At 44.0% G+C, this 27,536-nt stretch overlaps 1 protein-coding gene and 1 non-coding gene across 2 annotated transcripts in view; one reads left to right on the top strand and one right to left on the bottom strand.

The window, feature by feature from the left end:
* Positions 1 to 7,999, bottom strand: part of ecpas (Ecm29 proteasome adaptor and scaffold) — a 61,517-nt gene extending 53,518 nt beyond the window's left edge. The window contains exons 1-3 of the mRNA XM_042332638.1: positions 7,929 to 7,999; positions 608 to 738; positions 51 to 167 (exon numbers count right to left, since the gene is read on the bottom strand). Coding sequence (XP_042188572.1) covers positions 51 to 167; positions 608 to 738; positions 7,929 to 7,950 — 270 coding nt within the window. The 5' untranslated portion in view covers positions 7,951 to 7,999. The remainder of the gene's footprint in view (positions 1 to 50; positions 168 to 607; positions 739 to 7,928) is intronic.
* A 3,914-nt stretch (positions 8,000 to 11,913) lies between these two features.
* On the top strand, positions 11,914 to 11,985 carry trnak-cuu. Its single transcript has one exon. It is a non-coding gene; the product is annotated as a tRNA-Lys (tRNA).
* The last annotated feature ends 15,551 nt before the right edge of the window (positions 11,986 to 27,536 follow it).

Genomic DNA, 27,536 nt, shown 5'->3' with positions numbered 1-27,536 from the left:
GATTTAAATAAATGAAAATGTCTTATCAGGTAATTTAGGCAGGTACTCACGGTGACAAATGACACAGCTGCAGGATCCTGATACTGAACCAGCAGAGTTTCCACTGGTAACTGAATTTTAGGACGGCTCTTAATGCGCTTGTTGAGATGAACCAATAGCTCCATGACCTGAATTTGAACACAGAATAACTGTAAATTGTACATCCACTTATATCCAACAAGGTTATTAGAATATTACTAGTTTTCAGCTGACCTAAAGGTCATGGGTGCATTTACTGTTCTCAGAAACCTGTGAGCTAATCAGTAATTTTCAAGGCACGAAAGAAAAACTGGCAATAGAAACAGCTCAAAGTGACTAATATTTATTGGATGACAAAAATGGTGTTCATCACCATTGATTAAGTAAAGGATCTTGAATAAACATGGCGGCATGAATAAACGTACGCCAAAGAAAATTTGGACTGACTCAAACATCATTAGTATCTAATGCACAAAGGAGGAAGATCAAATCAATTTTCTACATATACACACAAGAATAATGCATGTAATAATCTTTAGTCTTAAGAAGGTAAATCAAACGAGTAGCAAAATACTGTATGAAGATTTACCTTTTTACGAACTCCTTCCTGAACACTAGACAGCTTCAGCAAAACAGGAGGAAGAAACTTTGAGATAATACTTTGTAGCTGTTCATCTGTCTCAGCTAGGCCCAGGCGCATAAAAACCCGCTCAAGTTGGTCTAAAAATAAAAGATAAACAATGTTATTTTCCTGAAAAAACCACCCAATAAGTTTATGAGAATTCCACAAATCCCTCCAAAGAATATTCTACTAATTGAAGTTGATGTATGTTACTAAACAGCTTTAGGTGCTGGTAAGTTTTCACTTTCACAGATAGTTTTTATCCAGGTCGGATCCTGAAGTTTAAGTCACTGGAAGCAAATCTTAACTAACTAATGAGAATGACGGGGTTAGCCCGTGCATTATAACTGGAATTTTAATGTACTTGCTGCACGTCACTTTGTGGAGTTAACATGTTCAAATATTCTCGACCTACCGAAAACATTGTTTTATTATACTGTAATAAAGAAATCGAAATCATCACCCTATCCTCATTTTAGGATTCCCAATGAAGACCAGTGAGGTATTTTCGCCCTCCAGTTGACTTAAATTTATTAGGTCTTGGGGAAATATTATGTAATGAACTCTAAGGAACTCCTAAGTCTAGATAGTAATTGGACATTTTTCAGAAAAATACGTCCATGCATTCGATGTCTGGAGAACAACAACAACAAGATTCCATTTATAGAGCGCCTTTCACGTCGGGAGGACGTCCCAAGGCGCTGGACAGTTGGGTCAGGACCCGAGCAGGGGGGAAATGGTCAGGGGGAGGGAAGGGAGGGAGTGAGGAGGGGGTAGAGAGTCGAGAGGGGAGCTGAAGGCACGGTCAAAGAGAAAGGTCTTGAGACCGGCCTTGAAGGAGGAAAGGGAGGAGGCGGCGAAGGCACTGGGGGATAGAGTTCCAGAGCCTCGGGGCTGAGAGGCTGAAGGCCCGACCACCGATGGTAGGGCGGTTGGGGCGGGGGATGTGGAGCAGACCGGAGCCAGAGGAACGGAGGGTACGGGCGGGTAAGTAGGGGGATAGTAGGTCAGAGAGGTAGGAGGGAGCGAGGCCGTGAATGGCCTTGTAGGTGAGGATGAGGATCTTGAAATCAATCCTCTGGGGGATGGGGAGCCAGTGGAGGCGAGCGAGGGTGGGAGTGATGTGGTCCCGAAGCCTGGTGCGGGACAGTACACGAGCTGCAGAGTTCTGAATGACCTGCAGCTTGTGGAGGGAGGTGGCGGGAAGGCCGGCGAGGAGAGAGTTCCCATAGTCCAGCCTTGAGGTGACAAAGGCGTGGACCAGGGTTTCAGCAGCGTGAGGGGTGAGGTAGTGCCGTAGTCTGGCGATGTTCCGGAGGTGATGGAAGGCGGTGCCAGTTGTGGTGCGGATGTGAGGGAGAAAGGACAGCTCAGGGTCGAACAAAACGCCGAGGTTCCTGACGGCTTTGAGAGGTGGAGAGTGCAGCCTTGGATGCTGATGGTGTCAGCGCCTGAGGTGCGGAGGCGCTGACGTGAGCCAATCAGGAGGGCCTCGGTTTTGCGCACGTTGAGCTGAAGAAAGTTGTCTCTCGTCCAGGACTCGATGTCGGACAGGCAGCTGTCAGGACATCGGTGGTCGTGGAGTTGAGGGTAGAGGAGGAAAGGTAGAGTTGGGTGTCATCCGCATACATGTGGAAGTTAACCCCATGTCTGCGGATGATGTCACCAAGGGGGAGCATATAGAGGGTGAAGAGGAGGGGACCGAGGACAGAGCCCTGAGGGACACCACACGAGACAGTGCGGGGGGTGGAGGAGAAGCCATTTGTGGAGACAAAGTGAAGACGGTGAGAAAGGTACGACCTAAACCACTCAAGGACAGGGCCTTGAAGGTTGAGGTGGGAGGACAAGCGGTGGAGGAGGATAGCGTGGTCGACCGTATCGAATGCTGCCGATAGGTCGAGGAGGACGAGGAGGCAGAGGGAGCCCTGGTCACAGATGGTCAGGATGTCATTGGTGACCTTGACCAGGGCAGTTTCTGTGCTATGGGCAGCACGGAAACCCGACTGAAGGGGTTCGAATAATGAATGGGTGGAGAGGAAAGAGCGCAGCTGGGAGGCGACAACTCGTTCCAGGACCTTGGACAGGAAGGGGAGGTTGGAGATGGGCCGGTAGCTTGATAGCTGCGACGCATCAAGGGAGGGTTTTTTCAAGATGGCAGTGATGGTGGCAGTTTTTAAGGGAATGGGAACAGAGAAAGAGGAGAGGGTCAGGTTGACAATGTCGATGATATGTGGGGCAAGGAGGTGGAGCTGGGAGATAAGGAGTGGAGTGGGGATGGGGTCAAGGGAGCAGGTGATGGGTTTCAGGGATAGGATGAGTTTGGTGACAGAGGGTGAGGAAAAGGGTTCGAAGGTCTGTAGGGGAGGATGGGTAGGAGTCGGAGTGTGGGAGGGAGGGGGTGGGGGGAAGTTGGAGGGGAAGTGACTGCGGAGCGAATTCCCTTGATTTTGGATTCAAGGAAATCCAGCATCTTCTCGCAGTGAAGGTTGGAGGAGATGACCTGCGCGGGGTGGCGGGGGGGACGGAGGAGTCGGGATGTGGTAGAAAACAGAAGCCTGGGGTTGTTCTTCGCCTCCAGGATTATCCTGGAGTAGAAGGACGACTTGGCCGAGGCTAGAGTGGAGCGGTAGATTTTGAGGAGGTCCAGCCAGATTTGTCGGTGGACCGTTAGGCCAGATTTAGGCCGTTCAACGGCCCGCACCTGGCTCTTCAGTGAGCGGAGGTGGGTGGTGAACCAGGGGGAGCGAGCGAGAGTAGGAGACAGTACGGGAGCTGATGGGGGCAAGAGTGTCGAGTGGGGTGGAGACGGGGTTGTGGAGGAGGGTGAGAGGAGAAGAGGGGTCAGTGAGGGTTGAAGGCCAGAGGGAGAGGAGTTCAGAGGACTCCAAGGCAGCGGTTAGGGATTGTGGGGGTAACTTCTTCCAGGGGCGGTAGAAGATGGTGGTGGGTCTGGTGGAGGTGGGGAGGGGGTGGAGGTGGTGAAGGAGATGAAGTGGTGATCGGAGATGGCCTTGTCGGTGATAGTGACATCCGAGACACTGAGGCCCCGGGTGATCACCAAGTCGAGTGGGTGGCCGTGACTGTGAGTGGGGGAGTTGATGTGGAGGGAGAGGTTGAGCGAGGAGAGCAGGGAAGAGAAGTCCGAGGAGATGGAGCAGGAGGGGGTGAAGTGCAGGTTTGAAGTCGCCCAGGATGATGAGGCAATCAGAGCAGAGGCAGAGAGATGTAAGAAGTGTCGAAATATCGGAGATGAAGGTGGGAGAGGTTTTAGGGGGCCGGTAGAGGAGGAGGAGGATTTTGAGTGAGAGATGGGAGGGGTGGGAGAGGGTGAAGTGCTCGAAAGAGGGGAAAGAGCCAGTGGAGTAAGGGGATAGGGCAAGTGGTGTCCTTGAGATAAGGGCTACACCACCGCCATGGCGGTTGGGGCGAGGGATGTGGTGGGAGGTGTAGCCGGGTGGTGTGGCCTCCGTGAGGGGGAAGGTGTCGCCTGGGGTGAGCCAGGTTTCAGTTAAGGCCATGATGTCAACACTCTCATCAAGGAGAACATCTCAATGCGCTTCACATATCACTGCAAAATGTAATGATTGTATATTCACAGGCGAAAATGGCAGCAGTGAATTCAGTTATGCATTTTTATTTCACAGATACTGATTAAAATTGCTAGTCCAATATTCCAGTGATCTGGGATATCTAATCCCTGACTATTCAGCACCTTGGATGTCCTCCCGATGTGAAAGGCGCTTTACAAATGTAATTTTGTATTGTATCTAAAACTACTCTACGAAGCAAAAACTTTTCAGGGCAGAACAAGGAGCCCTCTCAACCGAATCAGAAAATCTCACCATTGATCAAAAATGTTTCAAATCAGAAACTTTAAAAATAATTTTACATTTTAGCATTAGCCATATTACTCAAATAATGTACAAGATTCATAACTGAAGTTTTTTAACAACATTCTGATGACAGTTCTCAGTTGGTTAACGAACTAAAGCATAGGAGGTCCACAAGTGTGAATCATCCTCATCCTGAAACCACTTCCATCAGGTGATGTTAAGAGCAGGGAACAAAATTCATGTTGGCTCAACCCCCACGAACACTGCATGTTTAGTGTAAAAAAAACAGCAACTATTATATGATTAAAGTGTGTGTGTATGTATGAAAGAGAGAGAAACAATAAAGTCAGCACACAAACAGACTTCAGTGTGATGTTCTGGGTTGTTATGTCCCTATCACGTTATATCCCTATATGCTTTAACTGTGAGAGGAGAGGCGGGAGGCTGCCTGGTGAAGACTGATCAATGTATCAACCCCAATATAAGAAAAGCTTTCGGAGGCGACATGACGACAACACTTAACAAATATTTACAATTACAGAAACTTATTGTGACCTGGTAAAAGCAGTTATGATTGATGGTATTCAATGACGAAAAAAACAAAAATCACTTAAAAGATTGCTGGGAAGATGCTTGGGTGGTAGAGGCATAAAGGAGTAAATCGAAAGGGCGGGGCATTGGTAACAAACAATCTGACAAGATCCAACAAACTGATGGAACAGGCTACAGATTCTGAATAGCTGACTCCTTCCTGTTCTTGTTTCCCTAAGTTCCCTGCTCTTTATTTGGAAGTTATCACAATTGGGCAAAAGAAAGCAGGGAACAAGCCACGCATCAGTTACTTTAACTGAAAGTGTCAGTGAAAGCATCCAAACTATTTTGAGCTACAAATCTGTATGCCCCTCTTCAAATCTGAAAAAGCAAGAAATATTTGAAATGTAAAGTGCACTCCTTATAATCGAGTGCAGTTGGGACTGGACAGACACCACGCAATTAATTACACGGAGTATCCAAATTGTGTGGGGCATGCAATTACACAGTATGCAATTATGCAGAGTATGCAATCATATAGAGTAGACAATTATACATATGCAATTATAAGATGTACATGCCGCGAATGCAATCATGCAGCATATAAGATGCAATTATCCAAACTTCTGATGTTAGTTCATAACTACATGTAGAATAAACGAACAATATATATTTATTCTTCAGGATTACATAAAGCATAACACAGTATATATCAGCAGTGAGTATTTATTACTTCAGGAGTGAGCTAAAGTAAGCATAGTATACCTCCTCTTAGAAGTTGCTATAACTGCAAGTAAAATTGTTTGTGGTCATCCGGTCAACTCCTCAAACAATGCAATTATCTGAACTAATTATACAGGTGTGAATGAAATCGACTGGCTATCATTCACGCATTTAACTGAATTATGCAATTATCCGATATGCATTTGATTGGAGTGCAATATCATACAAACAAATAGCAATTTTTTGGTGCCTAGAAATTGCTGTGCAATTAATTGGAGTATGCAATTATCAGATATGCCATTAAAAGGAGTATATTGTAGTTCCCAATGGAATTCCTAGTGATTATAACATGATTATTATTCCTTAGGGTGCCCACCACAGTGCAACGAGTACACCAACAGGCACTATGTCAAGTTTATAATAAATTCAAACTGGAATAAAATTACCTCAAAAAAATCAGTTGATGATAATAACAATACAAGTACCTGCATTTGGTTTAGCGGCTTATTACATCAGAAGGACATCGCAAAGCGCTTCACAGGAACTACTGTGAAATGAAATGACTGCATTTGTGGCAGCACAATTGCACATAGCAATGTCCCAGAAACAGACATGAAATTAATTATTTGAGAGAATGTTGACCAGGACACTGGGAGAAACTATCTTCTCTTTTCGAATAGGGCAATGGGATCTTAAATGTCCATCCGAACAGGCAGATGGGATTTCGGTTTAATATCTCACCCGAAGGAAGGTACCTCCAATAATGCAACATCCCACAGTACTACATTTGAATGCGTTCTTAGACTTTGTGATTTCAAGCCCCATATCAGGACTTGGACTATGTGTTCCAAGTCCCGAAGGGAAGCTTGAGCCCACAACCTTCTGCCTCAGTGGTGGTGAGTGCTACCACTGTGCCAGGCTGACTAATCAATGGTGAATTAAATATAGGCTGTGAAGTAGCATCCCTGGCAGTAATAATAATAATAAATAATCCTTGCATCTGATCACGTCTTTGAGATGTCTCAAAGCACTTCACAGAATATACTGTAAAATGAATTGACTATATTTTATGGGAAATTCATTTTTTTTGAAGGAAGTATTACCTCCGGAAAAGCGATCTGCCAATCAACTAACAACCGGGTTCCTGCTTACTGTTAGGTAAACAGAGGTGTGTAGAGTAAGGAAACTTGACTAACGTTTTGCCCTGCCGGGAATCAAACCCAGTTATCCTGCTTGCAAGGCAAGTACTCTAACCACTGAGCTACAGGACTCCTTTTCAGATACAAGTAATAAATCAGTCAATGTTTTGGGTCCATGACCCTTTGTCAGAACTAAGGGTCGTGGACCCGAAACACTGACTCACTTTCCTTTCTCCATAGATGCTGCCTGACCTGCTGACTTCCCAGCGACTTCTGTTTTTGATAATAAACCCATTTTGCATACTGGTTTGTGCATTACAAGCCTAGTTTCGTTTTCTTGTACATGGCCTTGTTTGACAAGAAACACTCCTCCTTTCCTGCCCAGCCAAACCTGAAAAGACAGGCCTGCAGCCGTTACTGTCAAAAGAGCCGAACAATTTTAAAAACAGAGAAACACAGAACGCTTTAAAGGTTGCGGCAAGACACCCCGAAAAAAAGCCACACATAAAAAGGAAAAGAAAAAAAACAAGCCATGAAGAGAGAGAGAGAGACAGAAACAGAGACAGAGGTAAAAAGGAATGATTCAAGCTGACGAGGAAAAAAAAATGAGGAGAAGTGCACTTTCTGGGCTGTCATGTTGCCCAGAGGCCCAGTCTGCAACCCTTCACCATCAGCACCCGGTCCCCTCCCCACCATCCCCTCCCCCACCATCCCCTCCCCCCACCATCCCCTCCCCCCCACCAGCCGAGCCCAAGACCACAGCAACATGAGGTTACACACACATTAAAAGCACAGCCCAGGGGAAGCGGGGCTGGAAGGCGCTAACACGGCAGCGGCTGCGTGTAACCGCCGACTCTCTCTCACTCTCTCTCACTTTCTGGGCTGTCATGTTGCCCAGAGGCCCACTCTGCAACCCTTCACCATCAGCACCCGGTCCCTCCCCGCCCGCCCGCCAGCACAGCACCGTGTGGGGCACAGACACACGAACAGCCCCACACCGGGCAGAGAGAGGCGGCTGTGACTGCCGCTCCCTCTCTCCTTCCTCTCAGCTCAGTAACTTACTCAGCTCATCCTGGGCCGCCATCTTGCAGCAGCGGCGCCGACCTTAACCGTGAGCCTCCGCGGCCCCCCCGCCAGCCCGGCCCCGCCCCCCCGCCAGCTCGGCCCCGCCCCCCGCCAGCTCGGCCCCGCCCCCCGCCAGCTCGACCCCGCCCCCCGCCAGCTCGGCCCCGCCCCCGCCAGCTCGGCCCCGCCCCCCGCCAGCCCGGCCCCGCCCCCCGCCAGCTCGACCCCGCCCCCGCCAGCTCGGCCCCGCCCCCGCCAGCTCGGCCCCGCCCCGCCATCTTGGCCCCGCCCCCCGCCAGCTCGCCCCCCCCGCCAGCTCGGCCCCGCCCCCCACCAGCCCGGCCCCGCCCCCCGCCAGCCCGGCCCCGCCCCCCGCCAGCTCGGCCCCGCCACCCGCCAGCCCGGCCCCGCCCCCGCCAGCCAGGCCCCGCCCCCGCCCCCCCGCCAACCAGGCTCCGCCCCCCGCCAGCCAGGCCCCGCCCCCGCCAGTCAGGCCCCGCCCCCGCCAGCCAGGCCCCGCCCCCCGCCAGCCAGGCCCCGCCCCCCGCCAGCCAGCCCCGCCCCCGCCAGCCAGGCCCCGCCCCCCGCCAGCCAGGCCCCGCCCCCCGCCGGTGTCACTGTGGACAGATCAGCCCCAGGACAGGGACAGCAACTCCATATCCCGGAGGCACTGACTGCATTGGTCTCTTTTCTGCAACGCCATGCAATAACATCAGTGCATTGCTTCTTGTATGTTTCCTCTGTGTACCTCGCAGTGAGCAGGAATCCGCTTGTTAGCCCATCGGTGGGTCCGTTGGGAATAATTCCTTGAAAAAATTTGGCTACTCACTCCATCCATAACTGTTTGTGGGACGCCGCTGAGCGCAATTGACTGCCGTGTTTCACCCACAAAATATACAGTCAATTCACTTTACAGTATATTCTGTGAAGCGCTTTGAGACATCTCGAAGCTGTGATAAGGCACTATATCAAATTCAAGCATTATTATTATCATCAGGAAGTTTGATTTATATATCCTGCCGTGCACTGCATCAGGGGTATTAAGAACACATTAGTGCCCTATTTTGGAGTTCTGCACATGTGATTCATGGTGCTGTTTAGATAACTTGAATGAATACAATCCATTCATGCAAAAGAAAACGCTAAAGAAACAGAGAGCCCAGCAGCGTGAGGAGGGAACTGAATGAGGTGGAACAGAGTGAGAATACAGTTAAGGAATTTGCTGAGAGTGGTAATTCAGTGCAGAGGGGGAAAGAGGTGCATAATTGTAAAATATATAACAGATATATTAAAATAATATAAAACATGTCTGGGAATATGGCAGAGCAGCTGACACATTGCATGCACCACATGTGCCATGTAGGAACTCCAGGATGCTTTATGTGCCCTGGACAGACACGTGTGTAGGAAAAGCCTCCGGCTGCTCAGCTCAGATTGTCTTTCAATCCTCTTGCAAATGTTACTCCCCTGTACAAAAAGGGGGAAGAAGGATAAACCCAGGAACTACAGGCGAGTCAGCCTAACGTCGGGAAAACTTCTGGAGACGATAATCCGGGACAAAATAAATTTTCACTTAGAAAAATAAGGGTTGATAAACACAGATTTGTTAAAGGCAAATCATGTCTGACAAACCTGATAGAGTTTTTTGATGAAGTAACGGAGAGGGTGGATGCAGGTAGTGCAGTTAATGTAGTTTATATTGATTTTCAAAAGGCATTTGATAAAGTGCCACATTAGAGAATTGTAAGCAAAATAGAAACCCACGGTATTAAAGGGACAGTGACAGCCTGGATACAGTGGTGGTGATCGTTTTTTTTCTGACTGGAGGGAAGTGTGAAGTGGTGTCTCTGGGACCACTGCTATTTTTGATCTGTATAAATGATCTGGATTTGGGTATAAGGAGTACAGTTTCCAAGTTTGCAGATGCAGACATGGCAGACTGCAGATGGACATAGACAGATTGGAAAATGGACAGAGAACAACAACAAGATTCCATTTATAGAGCGCCTTTCACGTCGGGAGGACGTCCCAAGGCGCTGCACAGTTGGGTCATGACCCGAGCAGGGGGGAAATGGTCAGGGTGAGGGGAGGGAAGGGAGGGAGCGAGGAGGGGGTAGAGAGTCGAGAGGGGAGCTGAAGGCACGGTCAAAGAGAAAGGTTTTGAGACCGGCCTTGAAGGAGGAAAGGGAGGAGGCGGCGAAGGCACTGGGGGATGGAGTTCCAGAGCCTGGGGGCTGAGAGGCTGAAGGCCCGACCACCGATGGTAGGGCGGTTGGGGCGGGGGACGTGGAGCAGACTGGAGCCAGAGGAACGGAGGGTACGGGCAGGAAGGTAGGGGGATAGTAGGTCAGAGAGGTAGGAGGGAGCGAGGCCGTGAATGGCCTTGTAGGTGAGGATGAGGATCCTCACACGTGGAGATGAAGTTTAATGTGAAGAAATGCCAAGTGATGCATTTTGGGAGGAAGCACGAGGAGTGGCAATATAAGCTGAGGTACAATCTTAAAGGAGGTGAAGGAACAGAGAGACCTGGGGGTTGACATAAGTAAATCTTTGAAGGTGGCGGGACAGGTAGATAAAGCTGTTAAAAAAAGCATAGGGACACTAGGCTTTATATATAGGGGCATAGAATACAAAGGTCAGGAAGTTACGATGAATGTTTAGACCCTGGATAGGCCTCTGCGAGAGACTGTGATCAGTTCTGGGCACCACACTTTAGAAAGGATGTCAAGGCATTGGAGATGGTGCAAAGGGGATTTACCAGGATGGCACCAGGAATGAGGAACTTCAGTTATCAGGAGAGGCTTGAAGAAACTCGGAGTATTTCCCTTGGAGCAGAGAAGGTTAAGAGGAGACTTAATAGAAGTTTTCAAAATTATGAGGGGATTTGATAGGGTGAACAAGGAGAAAATATTTCCACTGGCGGGTGGGTCGGTAACCAGAGGACACCGATTTAAAATAGTTGTTAAAAGAAACAGAGGTGAGGAGAAATGTTTTCACACAGCGAATTGTTCGGATCTGCAATGCATTGCCTGAAAGGGCGGTGGAAACCAATTCGATAATAACTTTTAAGGGAGAAGTAGATGATTATTTGGGGAGGACACGTTTGCAGGAATATGGGGAGAGCGCGGGAGAGTGGGATTGAATTGGATAGCTCTTTTCAAAGAACCGGCGCAGACACGATGGGCTGAGTGGCCTCCTTTCATGCTGTATACTATGATTCTATAATTCTATGATTCTAAAGCACATAACAATTGGAGTAGTGGACACTGAGCAACAAATGGAGGGAATTTAGAGGGATTTAGAAGGGGAACAGATAAGCATGTTTTGGATTTTTGCAAGTTTTTTTGGTGGTGGGGGAGGGCAGCCGAGTGTTTGGCACATGCAGCAACCCATCACAATGTTTAAGAGTATCCAAACCAAGCTGAGATTTCCATGCATCCCACCTACACATGGAAATCCCAGAGATAGATTGTTGGAATGGAATATGCACTCTCTCCCTGGAGGGACACATCCTGCTTACCTTAATCCGAAAAGTATTAGGCACAGATTGGCAAGAACCAAGGCTTGAGGACCCCAGAGTGTGTGTTGAGGCACTGCTGGACTCTAACCAGCTAAAACCGCATAGCTTGCCATTCATTTTGCTGTCCAGCAAGTTTTCCCGCTGCTTGTCCAGCTAGGACCACCCTACCCGTTAGGGCTTTGGCTTGGACAGGAGTTGAGTGGGATGACTCCCTGCCCCCGGTCACTGGTCTGCCCTCGCAGATCCTGCTGATCCAGGCTGGCTGTGCTGTTATCAGCTGTGTCCTGGAATACTGCGGACCCGCCTGGCTCAGGAATTGGACTACCGAGACTGCCACAGAAATCTGGCTTGATTCCGGCATTCTGTTGTCAGACATATCACCTTGGAGCCAGTTCAACTCCATGCTTACCTCCCCCCGCGCCCCAAGGAGGACAGTCACTAGTTGGTCATTTGACATCGTGGAGTCCTGTAGCTCAGTGGTTAGAGCACTCGCCTCTTAAGCAAGAGACCTGGGTTCGATTCCCTGCAGGGCGAAACCTTGGGCAAGTACACATGCAGACACTCTACATGCCTAATAATAATCCCTCAAGAAAAAAATAATAAATTGTTCACTTCAATCCATGACTGTTTTGTGGGACACTGCTGTGTGCAATTGGCTGCCGCGTTTTGCCCACAAATATACAGTCAATTCAATTTACAGTATATTCTGTGAAGCGCTTTGAGACATCGAGAAGACGTGAAAAGCACTATATCAAATGCAAGGATTATTATTATTGTAACAAGTGTGGGTTTGAGCCCTCACTAGGTGGATGGCAGATACCAGGAACTCCCAGCAAGCTCTCATGAGATGCGTGAGAGCATTGCCACCATCTTCCTGTCTGCATCTTGGGCACACGTCCCTTTCCATTGAGCGATGGTTTCACCAATTAGAAGTGCGGAGTTTAAGCAGCAGGTGCTGATCCTCTCTGCAGGCCAATCGAGATTGATTCCAGGCATTGGGCGTACGAACATGTGTTCATGAAACTTGTACTCCAGCAGCTGTCGCCCCAAGCCTCAGAGTTTCCTCATCAGTTATCTGGCGGGCATCTGCCTTCAGGGTGGTGGGAGCACCTTTACAGAACAACTTGTGATGGGCCAGCCACCAATGCTGTTTACTGTACCAGCACCAGCTGCTTTTTTGAGCAAATGTTTCAGGAACAGAGTTTCTTTTTGGTCAGCTGGTTGGCTGACACGCAGAAATCCACACCCATGAGTATCCAAATAAGACTCTAAATATAAGGCTCCATCTGGTAATGGATCTCCACTTAATCTCTCCTTGATTTCGATCTCTATTTAGATCTGGATCTTCTACACCTGGACACACAGTCACTCCATTTCACATTAAATCCTGTGAAGTGTTTTGTTATGTGCTCCTGACGGGAAATGCAGCATATCAAATGTAAGGATTATTATTTTTATTATTAATATCCTAAGGGAATGGAAATGAGGACCAGTTCAGACCATCACTGTCATTTTCCAGAGTTTCTAAACTAAAAATTCCATTTCCTACCTCCCGCATTAGAATCCTGTAAAATTCCTTCTTGAAAGCTTTGGTTGGCTGTGTTTTCAACACTAGGTGACAGTATATTCCAGAGCCTGCAGAATTTCTCATATTAAGATCTTTATCCTGTTCTATTTCCATAAGTCCCTGGTTAATTACCTGTTTAATTTAAAATTATCGTCACTAATTTCATAGTAACCTCCCAGTTATGTGTTGTTGTAAATAACTGGGAGCGCTAACCGGTGTGAAGGGCTCTATATAAATGCAAATTGTTGTATGTAGCACGTTTCACATCGGAGGATTGTGACAAAGTACAAGAAATGGAAACCTGTGCAGGCTGGGAGCTGCGAGCGATTGGCAGCAAATAGCCCAAGGGGTTAAAGAGAGACACAGTCAAAGAGAGACATGCATTAGACATGCTTTGAAATCAGGGAGTGAGTTAGGTGAAGGGATTTTGGAAAGGAGTACCAGAGAGTGGGGACAAAATGATTGAAAGCTCGTCCACTGAATGCTGGAGTAGAATGGAAGACGATAATGAAGTAGGCTGGAGATGGTGAAGTGGAGGGACTGGGGGTGGGAAAGTGAAACTATAGGACAGACGTGGCTAACCTACAGCCCACTGGCCTGAAATGACAGTTATGGTACCTAGAATATCAAAATGCCTTGATGTGCTTCACAAGTGCCGTTATCCCTCCATGTGATACGTTTACTTATGAATTTGAGCAGTAACATTTGTTTTACAGACAGATATATAATATATATATGCCTCAATACTGTGATCAGTATGAGTGTTCACCAGAGGCTTGTGATGTGATCTTATCTGCATTTGGGTGGTTCAAATAGCACTGAGCCAAGACAAGTTTTGCTTGGTTCATTCTCAGATAAGATTGAATTGTTTGTTATTTTAACTTGCTAACTGGAAAATTGAAGTTGAGCTACGTTTACCTTTTACCAGTGTGATTGATGCAGAGGAAGGAACAAAAATAATGCTTTTTGATTCACTTGGATACAGTATTTTCCCAGGCTGTAGTTCTCTCCCTAGTGACCAGACCAAGAAAATATTATTATTATTATTAAACAGATCTTAAAAAATAATGAACCTAAATTGAGTTAACCTATTAACAAATGTTTTATCATACAATCAGTTATGATGATTTCCTGGTCTCATAGCCACTTTCTCCTTTTGTTAATGTCATCATAATGTTTCCAATTCAGAGCTATCAATAGAAAATTGAGGCCTCTATCCCTTATTAGATATGTTACATACTTTTGCCCACAAAACACACTGCACATTACAGGATTATGATTGTTAATATAGATAATATAGTAATTTACATGATCAACAAAGGAACAATCAATCATAATTTAAAAATTGTTCCTATTCTTAAGACGTTGATTTATTACTGTCTCACTCTATGTCTGGAGCTTTGTGTTGTCATTGCTGTTCCTAGTTTACTCATTAAGTTTCTGCAGAAGGTTGTGAGGTCTGTGTAGTCAACAGGGTAAACAAATACGTATATGTCCTTTTAGGGATATATATTATTTTATTTAATATGTTTATAATGCTAGGCACAGGGACAGAGACTGCAGTGTTCCAATATGTATTCACGTTTCTTTAATTGATAGGAAAGTAAAGAAAGCTAGTAATCTACAAAGAATATGCCAAATAATAATAATATAATCTTTGCATTTAATACAGTATAGCACCTTTCATGTTGGGAGGACATCCCAAAGTCCTTCACAGAAATTATTGTGAAATGGAATGACTGTGCATTTGTAGGTGAAAATGGCAGCACAATTGCGCAAATATAATTAGAGATCACCCTCCCATGAGACATGACAGTGCAGGATCGGTGCATGTACAATGGAGCTGGGTATCATTAATGTGACATTTTATGAAACATGAGACCTCTAACCTAACCCAAGTCCCCTTGGGATGTTCTCACTCTATCTTGGACATGCCTCCAGATCTGGTAGGAAGTGCTTTCAACCAAACATACATCATACTGAGTATAAATATATTTGTTGATTCTAAATATGTTTTATTTCTCCTTTTTTGAATTTACAAGTTCCCTTTTTCTTCTTTCAGTGTTAGTGTTTATTTTTACTTTCTTGTTAATTGCAGCATTACAAAATGAAAAACCCATGAAAAAAAGAACTGCATAAAGTACAAAAACTGCATGATCAATGCCTTCGCTTTTGAAAACAACTTATCTTAAATATGTCACCTTATCAACCATTTTGACTTATCTTGTTCTTGACCCGTCTGGCAAGTATGACCTCAAATTTTGACTCTTATCAGATGCACGTTACCATATTGGTGCTGAGACTGCACTATGAAACCATGTTCGTGAAAGTGCTTAAATTTTAGCAGTCTGGAGTTACACTGGGGACAACTCTTGCTCTTGCTCTGTGCTGGGTGGAGGTGAAGTAGAATCTTGAGTTCTGTGGAGCCCATGCTTGAACACTAGTTCATTTTTAATGTTGATGAACAGTCAGTGGGGCTCACAGTTCTACTAACATTAAAAACATTAAGGGTGGTCCCATACCCCCAGCACCCCTCCCACAAAAATGTTTTAAATATAAAGTGTCATATGTTCACAGGCAGTGATTATGTAACTGGTGATGTGTCGTAGAGCAGGGTTCTCCAACTGGTCGATCACTGCTCGGTGGCGTTCTCGTGCATGATCAAAAAGACTAGAGGAAGGAGCGATAGAACTGGGTATTTATTTAATCCAATCGAAAATGAAAATGAAATGAGTATTTCATGCATTTCAAAAAAAAATATAAACTTTATTGTTTAAACTGCGATAAATAACACTCCTTCCTCTGTTTTTATTGAGCGAGATATCACCTTGTGGTGACGGAGTCCTGTAGCTCAGTGGTTAGAGCACTCGCTTTGCAAGTGAGAGACCTGATTTCAATTCCAGGCAGGGCGAAACCTTGGGCAAGTTTCCTTACTCCACACGCCTAATAATAATCCCTCCAAAAAACCAAAAACAATAATTAAATTGGTCATTTTCAATCTACGACTGTTTGTGGGACATTGCTGTGCGCAATTGGCTGCCGCGTTCGCCCACAAATATACAGTCAATTCACTTTACAGTGTGTTCTGTGAAGCGCTTTGGGACGTCCTCCCGACGTGAAAAGCGCTATATCAAATGCAAGGATTATTATTATTATTATTATTGACCGATTGGGGTCAAATGTCCTAAATGGTCTCACACTGCTTCTCTCAACTGATGCCATGATGATAAAACTACTTTCAGTGCAAAATTTACATTGAAATGTGCAAACAAGTAGAACCGGTGTTTTCAGGCATTGCTGGATACTTGATTAACAGTAAGATAACAATCAAATTAAGGTTTTCCCCTTTTCCATCTTCTATTTGGTTTGCAGACACTTGTTTCACTCTGGAGGCTCTATTCATTTTCTCCTTTATTTGCCCAGCCTTGTGCTCTATTAGTAAGTCCAGCATAGGGCTTTTGTTCTGTTAACTCCCTGCTTCAGACCATTGCTTGGTACCCATCCAGCATCGCTGCAGTATCCTGTTGCCGAGTACTTTACGAGTCTGTTTTGAAGCTGACATGGTGCCAGGTGCAATGCTCCCCTATCTGTTGCTCCTTGACACAGTACTTCATGTACTAAAGTATGCAGCTCCACCAGACAAAGCCGCTTTTGTTAGGCATTTTCCTCAGTGTTTTTCCATTCCCAGTTAATCAAACTGTTTCATTTTTAACAAAAATAGATGCAGCCTGCGTCACAATCCTTGTCAGTCACCTCAGTGAACAATAAATACAGCTCCATGTGCAGGGGAGTTAGCTGTTAATCCAGATAAGACCAAATGCCATCGGTACTTTTAGTTCCCAATATAATATATATATATAGTAACTGGTCATCTTTGTATTGTTTCAGATCTTGCACAAGGGAAACTTCACTTCTATATATTAAATATTCAACGCCTCATCCATACCAATATTTTATTTAAGATAAACTTCTCCTCATTGTAAATACATAACAATATATATGGCAGTTGATTACTCTTTGAGTAAAGAATACTTCCTGTTGTTGGGTTACCAGGAAGACCAGTTGAGGCCATGACTTTGGACTCACTCAAGAACAGCTCAAAGCTTTAAAGGGAAGACAGTAGGGCAGTTATTGTATCCCTCCAGGGAGAGAGTGTGCATTCCATTCCAACAATCTCTCTCTGGGATTTCCATGTGTAGGTGGGATGCATGGAAATCTCAGCTTGGTTTGGATACTCTTAAGCATAGTGATGGGTTTCCGCATATTTCAGACAACTGGCCGACCAAAAAAAGACAGTTATTCTGGAAGGATGAAATCAAATCCTTCCAGAATAGGGTCTTCATCATAATCTGTCTAGTGATCATGCAATATTGTAAAATTAGCTTTCATGTGAATTAGATTTGTCCTTTTAGGGCCAATTCTGAAAGGTGTAAGCAGACTTGGCCTTTGGTACTTAATCAAACCACCACTTTGAAGAGATACGGTTTCCAACAGATTTTTTTGTGACCACCAGCTAGATTAAGCAATCCTTACTAAAGATTGGCACACCAGGCCCTGCAAGTTTTTACGTGCAGGGCTTGATTTTTTTTAAATGACTAAATGAGTTATTCATTTAAAAAAAATCTTTTGCAGTATAAATGTTACAATGTCTTAATGACCCCACTTTGTATAAAATCCTCCAAAATCAGGGAGTTAAGTCTTATGTGCATTGATAGGTCTCAAATCCACATCAATTAATAAAGACTTCTAAAAAATCAAAAACATTAGCTTCACATTTCATTCTGTGCCAAATCACAGGGACAAAGTCCAAGGATGTCCACAGCATCTTCTCTCTCCAAAATGATTCAGAGGTTTTAGTTTTTAACTTTCTGCTTGTCCAATGAGGCTGATAAACAACAACAACAAAATTACATTTGTATAGTGCCTTTCACGTCAGGAGGACGTCCAAAGGCACTGATAAAATTTGGGAACAATTATGAAGCAGAAGATAAAGAAATGCTTCCTGCATTGTAACATTGCAACAGGTACAGAAGTGAGCGTGGCTGTATGTGTATATATGGGGAAGCCATTTAAGCGCTCCGAGATGCTGAAGGGAGCTATATAAAATCAAGTTGTTTTGTAGCTGGTGAACATGTCTACAGGGCACCAATGGTAAAGGACCTCAGCTCCCTTGGCTGCTCCTCTCTAGACTTTATCCTGAGGCTTCTCCCCATAACCAATCCCTTTGGCTTCCCTTTCACAGATGAGCCTGGTTGTTGCCCATTAAGACACAGGACACTCTCCCTAGTCACTAGAGAGCACTGTTCCCTGAGGCTCTCCTCCTTTACTGTGCTCTGACAGAGTATGTGTGGGAGAGGAGAAAGTGGATGTTGGAGGGGAGAGTTTGGGTAGTGTGAAGGGCATCAGGGAGATAAATCTTATGAGCTATCCTGTGTGAGGAGTGCTATATAAATGCAAGTTATTGTTGTTCGAGGGTTTGGGGGGGGGGGGGTGTTGGGGGAAGAGGGTATATGGAGAGAGAGGTTGGGGGAATGTTTTGATGTCAATAAGCTGATTTACATGGAATGTTTGCTCAAAGCTGTTTATTCAACTCAAGGAGTAAGTTTTAAGCAATGGTATAAAACATGTTTTTTTCAGAACAAAGATTTCTTCAGAGCCATTTACTAGGGTTTAATTTAATAATCCTTGCTTTTGATATAGAGTCATTGAGACCTTTCAAAGTGCTTATTGTAAAGTGTAGGGATTGGGTATTTTGTAGGGAAACAAAGAAGCCAATTTGACTGCAGGCATCCCACAAACAGCCATGAAGTGAATGACCCATTTTATCTGGGGAATTGTTGGCCAGGATAACAGGAGAAACTTCCTTTTCTTTCTGACCTGCTGACTCCCTACCAACCTGCCCGCTCCCTCCGTTCATCAGGCTCTGGTCTGCTCCATGTCTCCCGCCCAACCCACCCTACCATCGGTGGCCGGGCTTTCAGCCTCTCTGCCCCCACACTCTGGAACTCCATCCCACAGTCCCTTCGCCTCGCTTCCTCCCTTGCCTCCTTCAAGGTCGGTCTCAAGACCCTCCTCTTCGACCGTGCCTTTGGTCTCCCTCCCACCTCTCTGCCGTCCCTCAGCCCTGCCCCACCCCATGCTCGGGCCCCGACACCTGACTGTTCAGTGCTTTGGGACGTGCTCCCGATGTGAAAGGCGCTCTATAAAGGTAATTTTGTTGTTGATGAATAGTGCCATGGGATATTTAACTTCCAACTGAACAGGCAGACAAGACCTCAGTTTAACATCTCATCCAAAGATTGGCACCTCTGACAATGCAGCATTCCCCCAGCACTGTACGGAAATGTCAGCCTGGACTATGAGCTTGAAGTCCCGACATGGAGCTTGATCCTACAGGCTTAACAGAGATGAGAGTGCTATCGACTGAGTCAGGCTCACTCACTTAATTTGGTTGCTCAGTTTCTTCATTCCCAAAAAGTGACTGGTGATATTGAAGAGTGAATAGGCTAATAAACCACTTCTTGAAAGGCTACCCTTTAAATTTAAATTCAAACCCGTTTTAAAGGATTGGTCAGGCAAGATTTGGTTATCAAGAGTGGAACTGGCCAAGAGAATGTTTTGGCAGTTTAGCATAAAGTTGACATTTTGTCAAATGTACCTTTGGCAATTTTTACCTGTTCATTATTTTGCACTGTTAATGAATCACTGAGTATTAATAATTACTACCTGAGCAATAAGTTACCAATTGTTAAATGTTGGAATAGATCAAAATAAATCTACCAATGATTTTGTGTCACTTTTTTGTGTGCTTAAACATGTGAAGTTCAGATAAATGTGAAGTGGAGTATCTTATCTTCCTTTTGAAGGACAAATACTTGGGTTGCAGATCTACTCAGTATCTTCTGCTGTAAGTGTTATTCATAGCACTTTGCATTTCATTAATATCAATCACAGTACAATAACAAAGGAGTTTTGTGCGGTTTGTATGCAAATTAGACATTTATATGTTAGCTGCAATGAAGTATATTATATAACTGACGTAAATTAAACAACGGTAACAGATCTGACATATAGTATGTAGGAATACCAGTACCTTACTACTGAATTTCAGTGAATTAGTATATAGCAATGCAAGCCTCCCATTGTAGGCACTAAACTGCATTTTAAATGTGTTCAGTGTCCTGGCCTCCCTTCCTGGTAACCTGTGGAGGTGTAGAACCTCTCTATTTGTGGAAGGAAGAGGGGAAAGCCAATTATAATAGTAATAAAGCAATAATTCTTGCATTTGATACAGCGCTTTTCACGCCTTCTAGACGTCTCAAAGCGGACTGTATATTTGTGGGCGAATATACAAAATATACAAAAAAACTTATGCCACTCTTGGGCTTATCGCTCACAAAATATACAGTTAATTCACTTTACAGTATATTCTGTGAAGCGCTTTGAGTTGTCTTGAAGATATGATAAGGCACTATATCAAATGCACGTAGTATCCCTTTAAAGACTTTTAGACAATCATAGTAAAGTCAACCACATTTGACGCATAGAATGAGGAGCAGGAAAAAATGATGAAAACTGATTTGCAAAATGCGGTGATAATTTATTATGTCCTTTTGGCTTTATTTCACCACCAAACAAATGACTGTATAAAATTTAACAGGATGATTAAACTAACTGATTAATTAAAGTGTGCAATGCCTGCCGGCATCAGGAAGTTGGCAACAATATCACACAAGAACAGACATGACTGTTTCATATTCACTTGCCTGATGGAGAGAACTCCCGTGTGCATTTGCAGCTGTTTGTGACATCTTTATTGTTGAATTGACTAAGGAAAGTAATAGGCAAACATCAATCTACAGATGTCAACCAGCTTCTGTTCCTGGATGAAAGAGAAGTAGACCTTACTAGCTATAGTGTGGCATTAATGAATTGCGTGTCCAATTGTGTGAGCTGCTCCCCTGATAAACAAAGCAAACCCACCAACCGTGATGTTGATTTACCTCATTTTTAATCACTGGTGCACTTTAAGTAACTTTACCAATGTTCGCCCTGTAGCAAAAAAAATCATTTTAGTTCATTTGCCCAAACACGTTCTTTGCATCTGCAAACTAGGCATTCTTGCAGCAGCTCTCCTCCTACAATGTGCCAACACCCTGTGATTCACTTTATTATAGCTGATTGGAAATATGCTTCGTTCAGTCAATCAGCATTCTTGAGGAGACCCAGGTGCATAGAGACTTTGCAAACCTCAACAGTCAAATGAGAAAAAAAAATCCAGAATATCTTTCCATTCTGCCAAACCGGTCGCCTTCCTCACATCATATCCCAGCTCCAATACCACAGGAATGTTTATGCGTTGAGAATAGTTTACATGATTTATATAGAAAGTACAGCACAGAAACAGGTTGTTTGACCCAACCAATTTGTGCTGGTGTTTATACTCCATGAGCCTCCACTCTCTTCCATACCCTTATATTCCCTTCTCCCTCAAGTGTATATCTAACTTCCTCTTAAATGTCTCTACATTATCTGTTTCAACTACTGCTTCAGGCAGTGAGTTCTATTCTGACTACCTTCTTGTTGCTACCTTATATTGACTCCCCAACAAGTCCGAGCAATCTATTTATGCTAAACATATTGGACCTTTTATAATTTTAAGCGCATCTCCCCTTTTAAATATCGCTTCTGAAGTGAACAAAGGCTTAACCTATCCAGCCTATCCTGAAACTGTAACCTGCCAGCCCTGGTATCATCCTAGTAAAGCAATGCCAGTGTCTCTCCGTTACTGTTCTATCTTTCCTGTAGCGTGGAGACCATAAATGAACACAGTACTCGAAATGTGGTCTAACCAAGGTAGTAAATAAATTCAACATCACCTCCTCACTTGTATACTCTATCCCTCTGAATATAATGCTTAGGACCCCATTGGTACCTTTTTTGGCCTTATTAACCTGTGTTGCTACTTTTAGAGATTTGTGGATCTGAATCCCTAGATCCCTTCGCTCCTCTATGTTTGCTAGGTTCCTAGCATCTATGTTGTAGATGGATTTTTTTTTCTACCAATGTGTTCATCTCACTCTGCACCTATCATCATATTATTATCACTCATGCACACGCTTGCCCAGCATCAATTGCGTTTTGTTGGGAATCTTCTTGACATATCCGTGATTTGGTGGGGAAAGAGAGAGAACGAGGCACAATTCGCATTGACAATCTGCTTAAGGTTTATTCATTTTGAAACTACCCCCTCTCGTTGCTCTCATGGCCATAAGCTTTCTTATATTTAGTTCATATATGCCCATGGTTATTTTAGAGATCTGGCTCATGTACCCTCTCAATCATTCCAAGAACTCGTTCAGCTCTGTGAGCCTTGCCTCATATCAGTATACATTTGCGGGTAGTTAGAAGTTTAAAGGAATTCCTCATTAAGTAGATTGGAAGTAGAGACAAGATGACAGGAGCTGGCAATTGAATTGCTAAGCATATGACCCTCCAGAGGAATTTATTTGCTGTAAATGAATGATTTCAAAAATGACCTTGTATTAATTAGGTGCTATTCTACTATTGTTTGAGGAGTGTTCTGACATACTGAGCAAAAGAATCTAAAGCATGCCTGTAAAGAAATTCAAACGTTAGATTTGCTGCTTCAAGTTTAATGTATGTATCAGTTCTATTGAGAAAGCAAAAATTGTTCTAAATTACACAGAAGAAATGGTAATAAAGATAAGAATGATTAATGTCAGTCCTGTTAAACCCTATACTTTATAGAGTATTCATTACTGGTAGGATCATTTGTTTGGTAGTAAAACATAGGAAAATGATAGGATAAGAATCTGTTTGACATTTCATGGCTGTTTGTGGGACATTGATGTGCGCAATTGGGCTGCCGTGTTCGCCCACTAATACACAGTCACTCCACTTCACAATAAATCCTATGAAGCGCTTTGGAACATCCTGATGCAAATGGTGCTATACCAAATGCAAGGATTGTTATTATTATATCCGTGCATGGTGGGGGGGGCGGGCGGGGAAAGTAAAAGACATGATTCTTATCCTTTATTTGCTTAAGACTTATTAATTTTAAGTCTCTTCCCCTTTAGTTCTAGGTTTCTACACTATTGGAGCAAAGGTTGGTAAATGGAGTTGAGGTACAGATCAGCCATGATCTAATAGAATGGAGGAACAGGCTCAAGACCCTGAATGGCCTACTCCTGTTCTTATGTAAGGCCCCCCCTCCCCCCAATTACTCCATTATTCAATTATTTGTTTTACTCCGGGTGCTTTATTCCTCTGTGGTTTCCAAAACAACAATCCAGGGGTGAAGAATGCAATGTGGGCAATGTGGGCATTAAAGTGTATTAAAGTGTTCCTTAACTTATTTAAAGAACCATCAGCAGGTGGCGGCCCATCTCCAGGTAAGTGTTTTGTTCCTTTTAGGGCTGTGGTGCACCATCTTGTGATTCTGAGGCAAGAGCGACTTTATTTTGTAAATGTTAGACCCCATACTGGGCTCTTGGTTGTTTTCTTTTATGTACTGTAGGTTTTCCCGGGAAGACTTGCCTAAAAGGCCCGAAATCCATGCCTTCTTCTGACCAATAATCCCCCCCACCCCAGTAAAAAAAAATTGGTCACTCACCTCACTGTTGGTGGGACAAATCCAAAATGCTTTGGGCTAGATCATTGTGCCACTGTGATGACTTAGGGAAGGGTGTGTGTGCAAGCTCACGTCTTCATAAAAAATGCAATATTTCTTGGTGGATTTGAAAAATACTTAATCTGTTCAGCCCACAGTGGTCAATTTGTGTATTTGGATCTTCTTGTAAGTTTTCACCACAACCACTTGCTCGATCTGATAGCTCAGAGACTAGGTCAAATGTTCAACCAGGGTGAATCCACTGATGTCAGATGTCTTCGGTGCCAGTATTTTGTTAATAATTGCCCCCTTACCTGTACTATTAAGTCGTCCTTTTGTAGACTCCAAACATTTTTCATTGATGGACACAAAGGGGAAAAGGAATTTGAATTTTACAAAATAACAGATGGTCACAGGATGGATTACAGCCCTTGGGGATACCTCGGCTAGTTTGGGGTTGTGTGTCCCTGCGCAAGTGATGACTGGCTCTAACACCAGCCCTGTGCGGCCTGCACATCTGCAATTCATCTCAGCCCATCTATTGTTCAATACATTATTGCCCAATGAATGTTACAAATGTACTTTAATGCATGGGTGTTTACTGGATCAATAGACTGACATGATTTAGCAGCCGAAGTGGGTAGAAGTTTCAAAGGCATTCCTGATAAAAGAGACTGGACTTAGAGACAGATGACAGGGGATAACGACTGAATTCCTAACCATGTGTGTGACCCATCAGAAGAGGTTATTTTCTGTGTTTTAATGAATTCGGAAGCGACCTTTAACTAGGTGCTATTGTACACGGCTTGAGTTTTCTGATGTCCCGAGGAAAGGAATCCAAAGCCTGCTCATAAGGAAATTCCTTGGTATATTGTTAAGCTATTTGAGAGAAATCGGAAAAAAAATATTTTTCTGTAATACAACAGAAATTTTGCACCATGTTTTGTGAAGTGCTGGTGCATTGTAAGGCACAAACATGAAGTGATCAGAGAAATAATTAAAAGGCGATTTAATTTTCATGTCTGTTTCTGTGCTGTAACAGTCTCTTTTGTCAACACCCACAGAGATATCAGACCTAGTGAGAAAAACAAATAAAAAAAAACATTACATTTGTTACAGTGCCTTTCGCGTCAGGAGGACGTTCCAAAATGCTTCACAGAATTTACTGTAAAGTACAGTAACTGTGTGTTTAATGAGTGATTGTGGTAGCCAATCTGCATACAGCAATGTCCCATAAACAGCCAGTGAAGGCCCCATTTTATTGATAAGATTGTAAGCCAGGATATCGAGAGAAACTCCCTTCTCTTTTCAGGTAGTGCCATAGGATCATTAATGTCCACCTGAATAGGCAGATAGGACCTCTATTTAACATCTCATTCCTAAAGACGACACCCCAGTATCGCACTGGAGTGTCAGCTTAGACTATCTGAGTTCCAAGTCCTGATGTGGGGGTTGAACCACCACGTTGTGACTGAGAGGCAAGAGTGCTACTGACTGAGCCAGGCTGACAACTTAAGTAACTCTGCTAACTGGGTAAAAATCAGTTTACGTGGTGAAGAATTTTTGCAAGAAAAAACACCGATAGAGTTATAGGACCCACATGGACATATCTATAACCTAGGTAGGCGATGGAGCTGACAATAACAGATGTGGATTGTAGCGTTGGAGAAAACTGTAAATTATTTATATTTATGGGATTATGGAGGATTTATTTACAATCCATCATAAGACTGTGGATATTTCTAACCCTGCAATACAGAACCTAGGGTTGAACTCTCACAGGAAGCTTTTCCTATGACACCACAGGAACCTCTGGCATTCCAACCACTTGAAGAAACGTTTGGAACTGTGCCTATTTGTCTGAAAAGCAGCATGAAGCTTTTCGGCAGACTGAATCTGTAAAATATATTATTTTATTATTATTGCTGCATTATTGTTAAAAAAAGTTCATCTACATTGAAATGTCAGTGGGCGAAAATATATTCGATTGTTGCAACACTGAAGGAGTTACAGGAACAGGAGAATTGAATGACAGTGTTGTTCTCTGGGTGTTTAATAACTACAGTATAGAGCTCATTGGTTTGACTAAATAAGATAAATTCCTTGCATTTGATATAGCACGATTGTTGGAGGTGCTGCCCTTTAGATAAAGGGTTAAACTGGACCCCTCGGACTTTTCTATTCCTGTACAATGTTCTACTGTCAATCAAAATAGTTTTATTTGAGAGAGAGAGAGACAAAAACAGCAAGAGGCTGAATACTCTCTCCAGGGTAGGGGTTGGCTGACAGAAGTGAAATCACATCACATTCTTTATTTGTAGCCCTGTAGTATGTGGTTTGGTTGCTTTGTAAGTTATGTGTTTTTGGCAAAAGTGTTTTTTGTTAAAAAAAATCCAGATATTTCTTGCCTTCCATGTCACAGGATCAAAATACACAATCGTGTCTGAAAAAATTAATGTTGGGAGTGAGCTACGCAGCTGAAGCAACCATATGGAGACTACTATGTACACTGCTGGAGATATTAGCAGCCTTTTGGGAGCTGTTAGAACTTGACTGATTCATGTTAAAGACTATCTGCATTGAATTCCAACTCTGAAGCTAAAGAGCCAACAGAACTTTACAATGAAGCTGAATTATGTTCCAGTACTCGGGCCTGTTGTCACTCATCCTCATCAAAGTAGATGGAAATTACCAGGAGTGAGGGAGCTGGGAGCTAAGTGTGGGAAGAGAAGCCAAAATAAGACTACAGATTCACAACTCGCATGCCGTCAACCTAGAGACCAGTCTTCAGATTTAAGATTACCCATATTTTACTTTTAAATTCAACAACAATAATTTACATTTGTATTGCGCCTTTCAAGCTGGGAGAACTTCTTAAGACGCTCTACCCAAGTGACTGGGAGCCCAAATGGGGGGAGGTGGCTGAAAGTGCAGTTGAGAAGATAGATCTTAAGGTGATTTGGGAAGATGGGGAAGAGGAGGGACTTCAGGTGGAGCTCTAGAGAGGTGGGGCAGTATGGTTGAAAGTTCGCCTACTGATTGTACAAAACAATCTTAAATTCAGACTTAATTTGGAAGCCGGTTTTTCAGTTTATAAAAAGGGACGGAAATAGCAACTGTGGAAAACCAGCCTCAAAATTACGACTGAATTGAAGATTATTTTGCAGAATGTTGCACAATCTTATCATCTGGGTCCCAGACACACCTTTTCTCTCTCTGGTATGCCTGTTTTGTTGCAATTTCCCCCCGCCCACTCCCCTGCCTTTGTTTGTATTAATAATACCTCTATTCACTTGTTTTGCTGCAATCCCCCCTTTGTTTTGCATCATTAACATCTCTTTAACCCATCATCCCCTGTCCTCTATCCCATTTTCACCTTTGTCTTCCTTGCCCTGCCACCTTGCTCTGTTAGCCCTTAAAAGCCTCTTCCTCTCAACATGCCCCAGTTCTGACAAAGGGTCGTGGACCCGAAATGTTGACTCACTTTCCTTTCTCCACAGATGCTGCTTGACCTGCTGAGTGTTCCCAGCAACTTCTGTTTTTGTTTCAGATTTCCAGCATCTGTAGCATTTTCTGTTTTGCCAGCAGAAACTGTTTATTCAAAATGTTTGTCCTGTGAACATTTTATTTCAATCCAGGGTGTCATTCTACTTTAGTGCTGGGGGAGCTCTGCATTGTCCAAAGTGCCATCCTTCAAGTGGGATGTTAAACTGAGGTGACATCTGCCTGTACAGATGGGAGAGAATGGAGTTTGTCTAATATACTGACTAATAATCCCCAAGATAAACTGATAATTCACCTCATGGCTGTCTGTGGGACCTTGCTGTGTGTACAAATAACTGCCAAAACCTACACACTTGACAGCAATTCGCTGTGAAGAGC

Source organism: Callorhinchus milii, unplaced genomic scaffold (assembly GCF_018977255.1).
Source record: "Callorhinchus milii isolate IMCB2004 unplaced genomic scaffold, IMCB_Cmil_1.0 Scaffold1, whole genome shotgun sequence".
In the NCBI taxonomy this organism is placed as follows: Eukaryota; Metazoa; Chordata; class Chondrichthyes; order Chimaeriformes; family Callorhinchidae; genus Callorhinchus; species Callorhinchus milii.
This window is presented reverse-complemented; position numbering and strand designations above follow the sequence as displayed.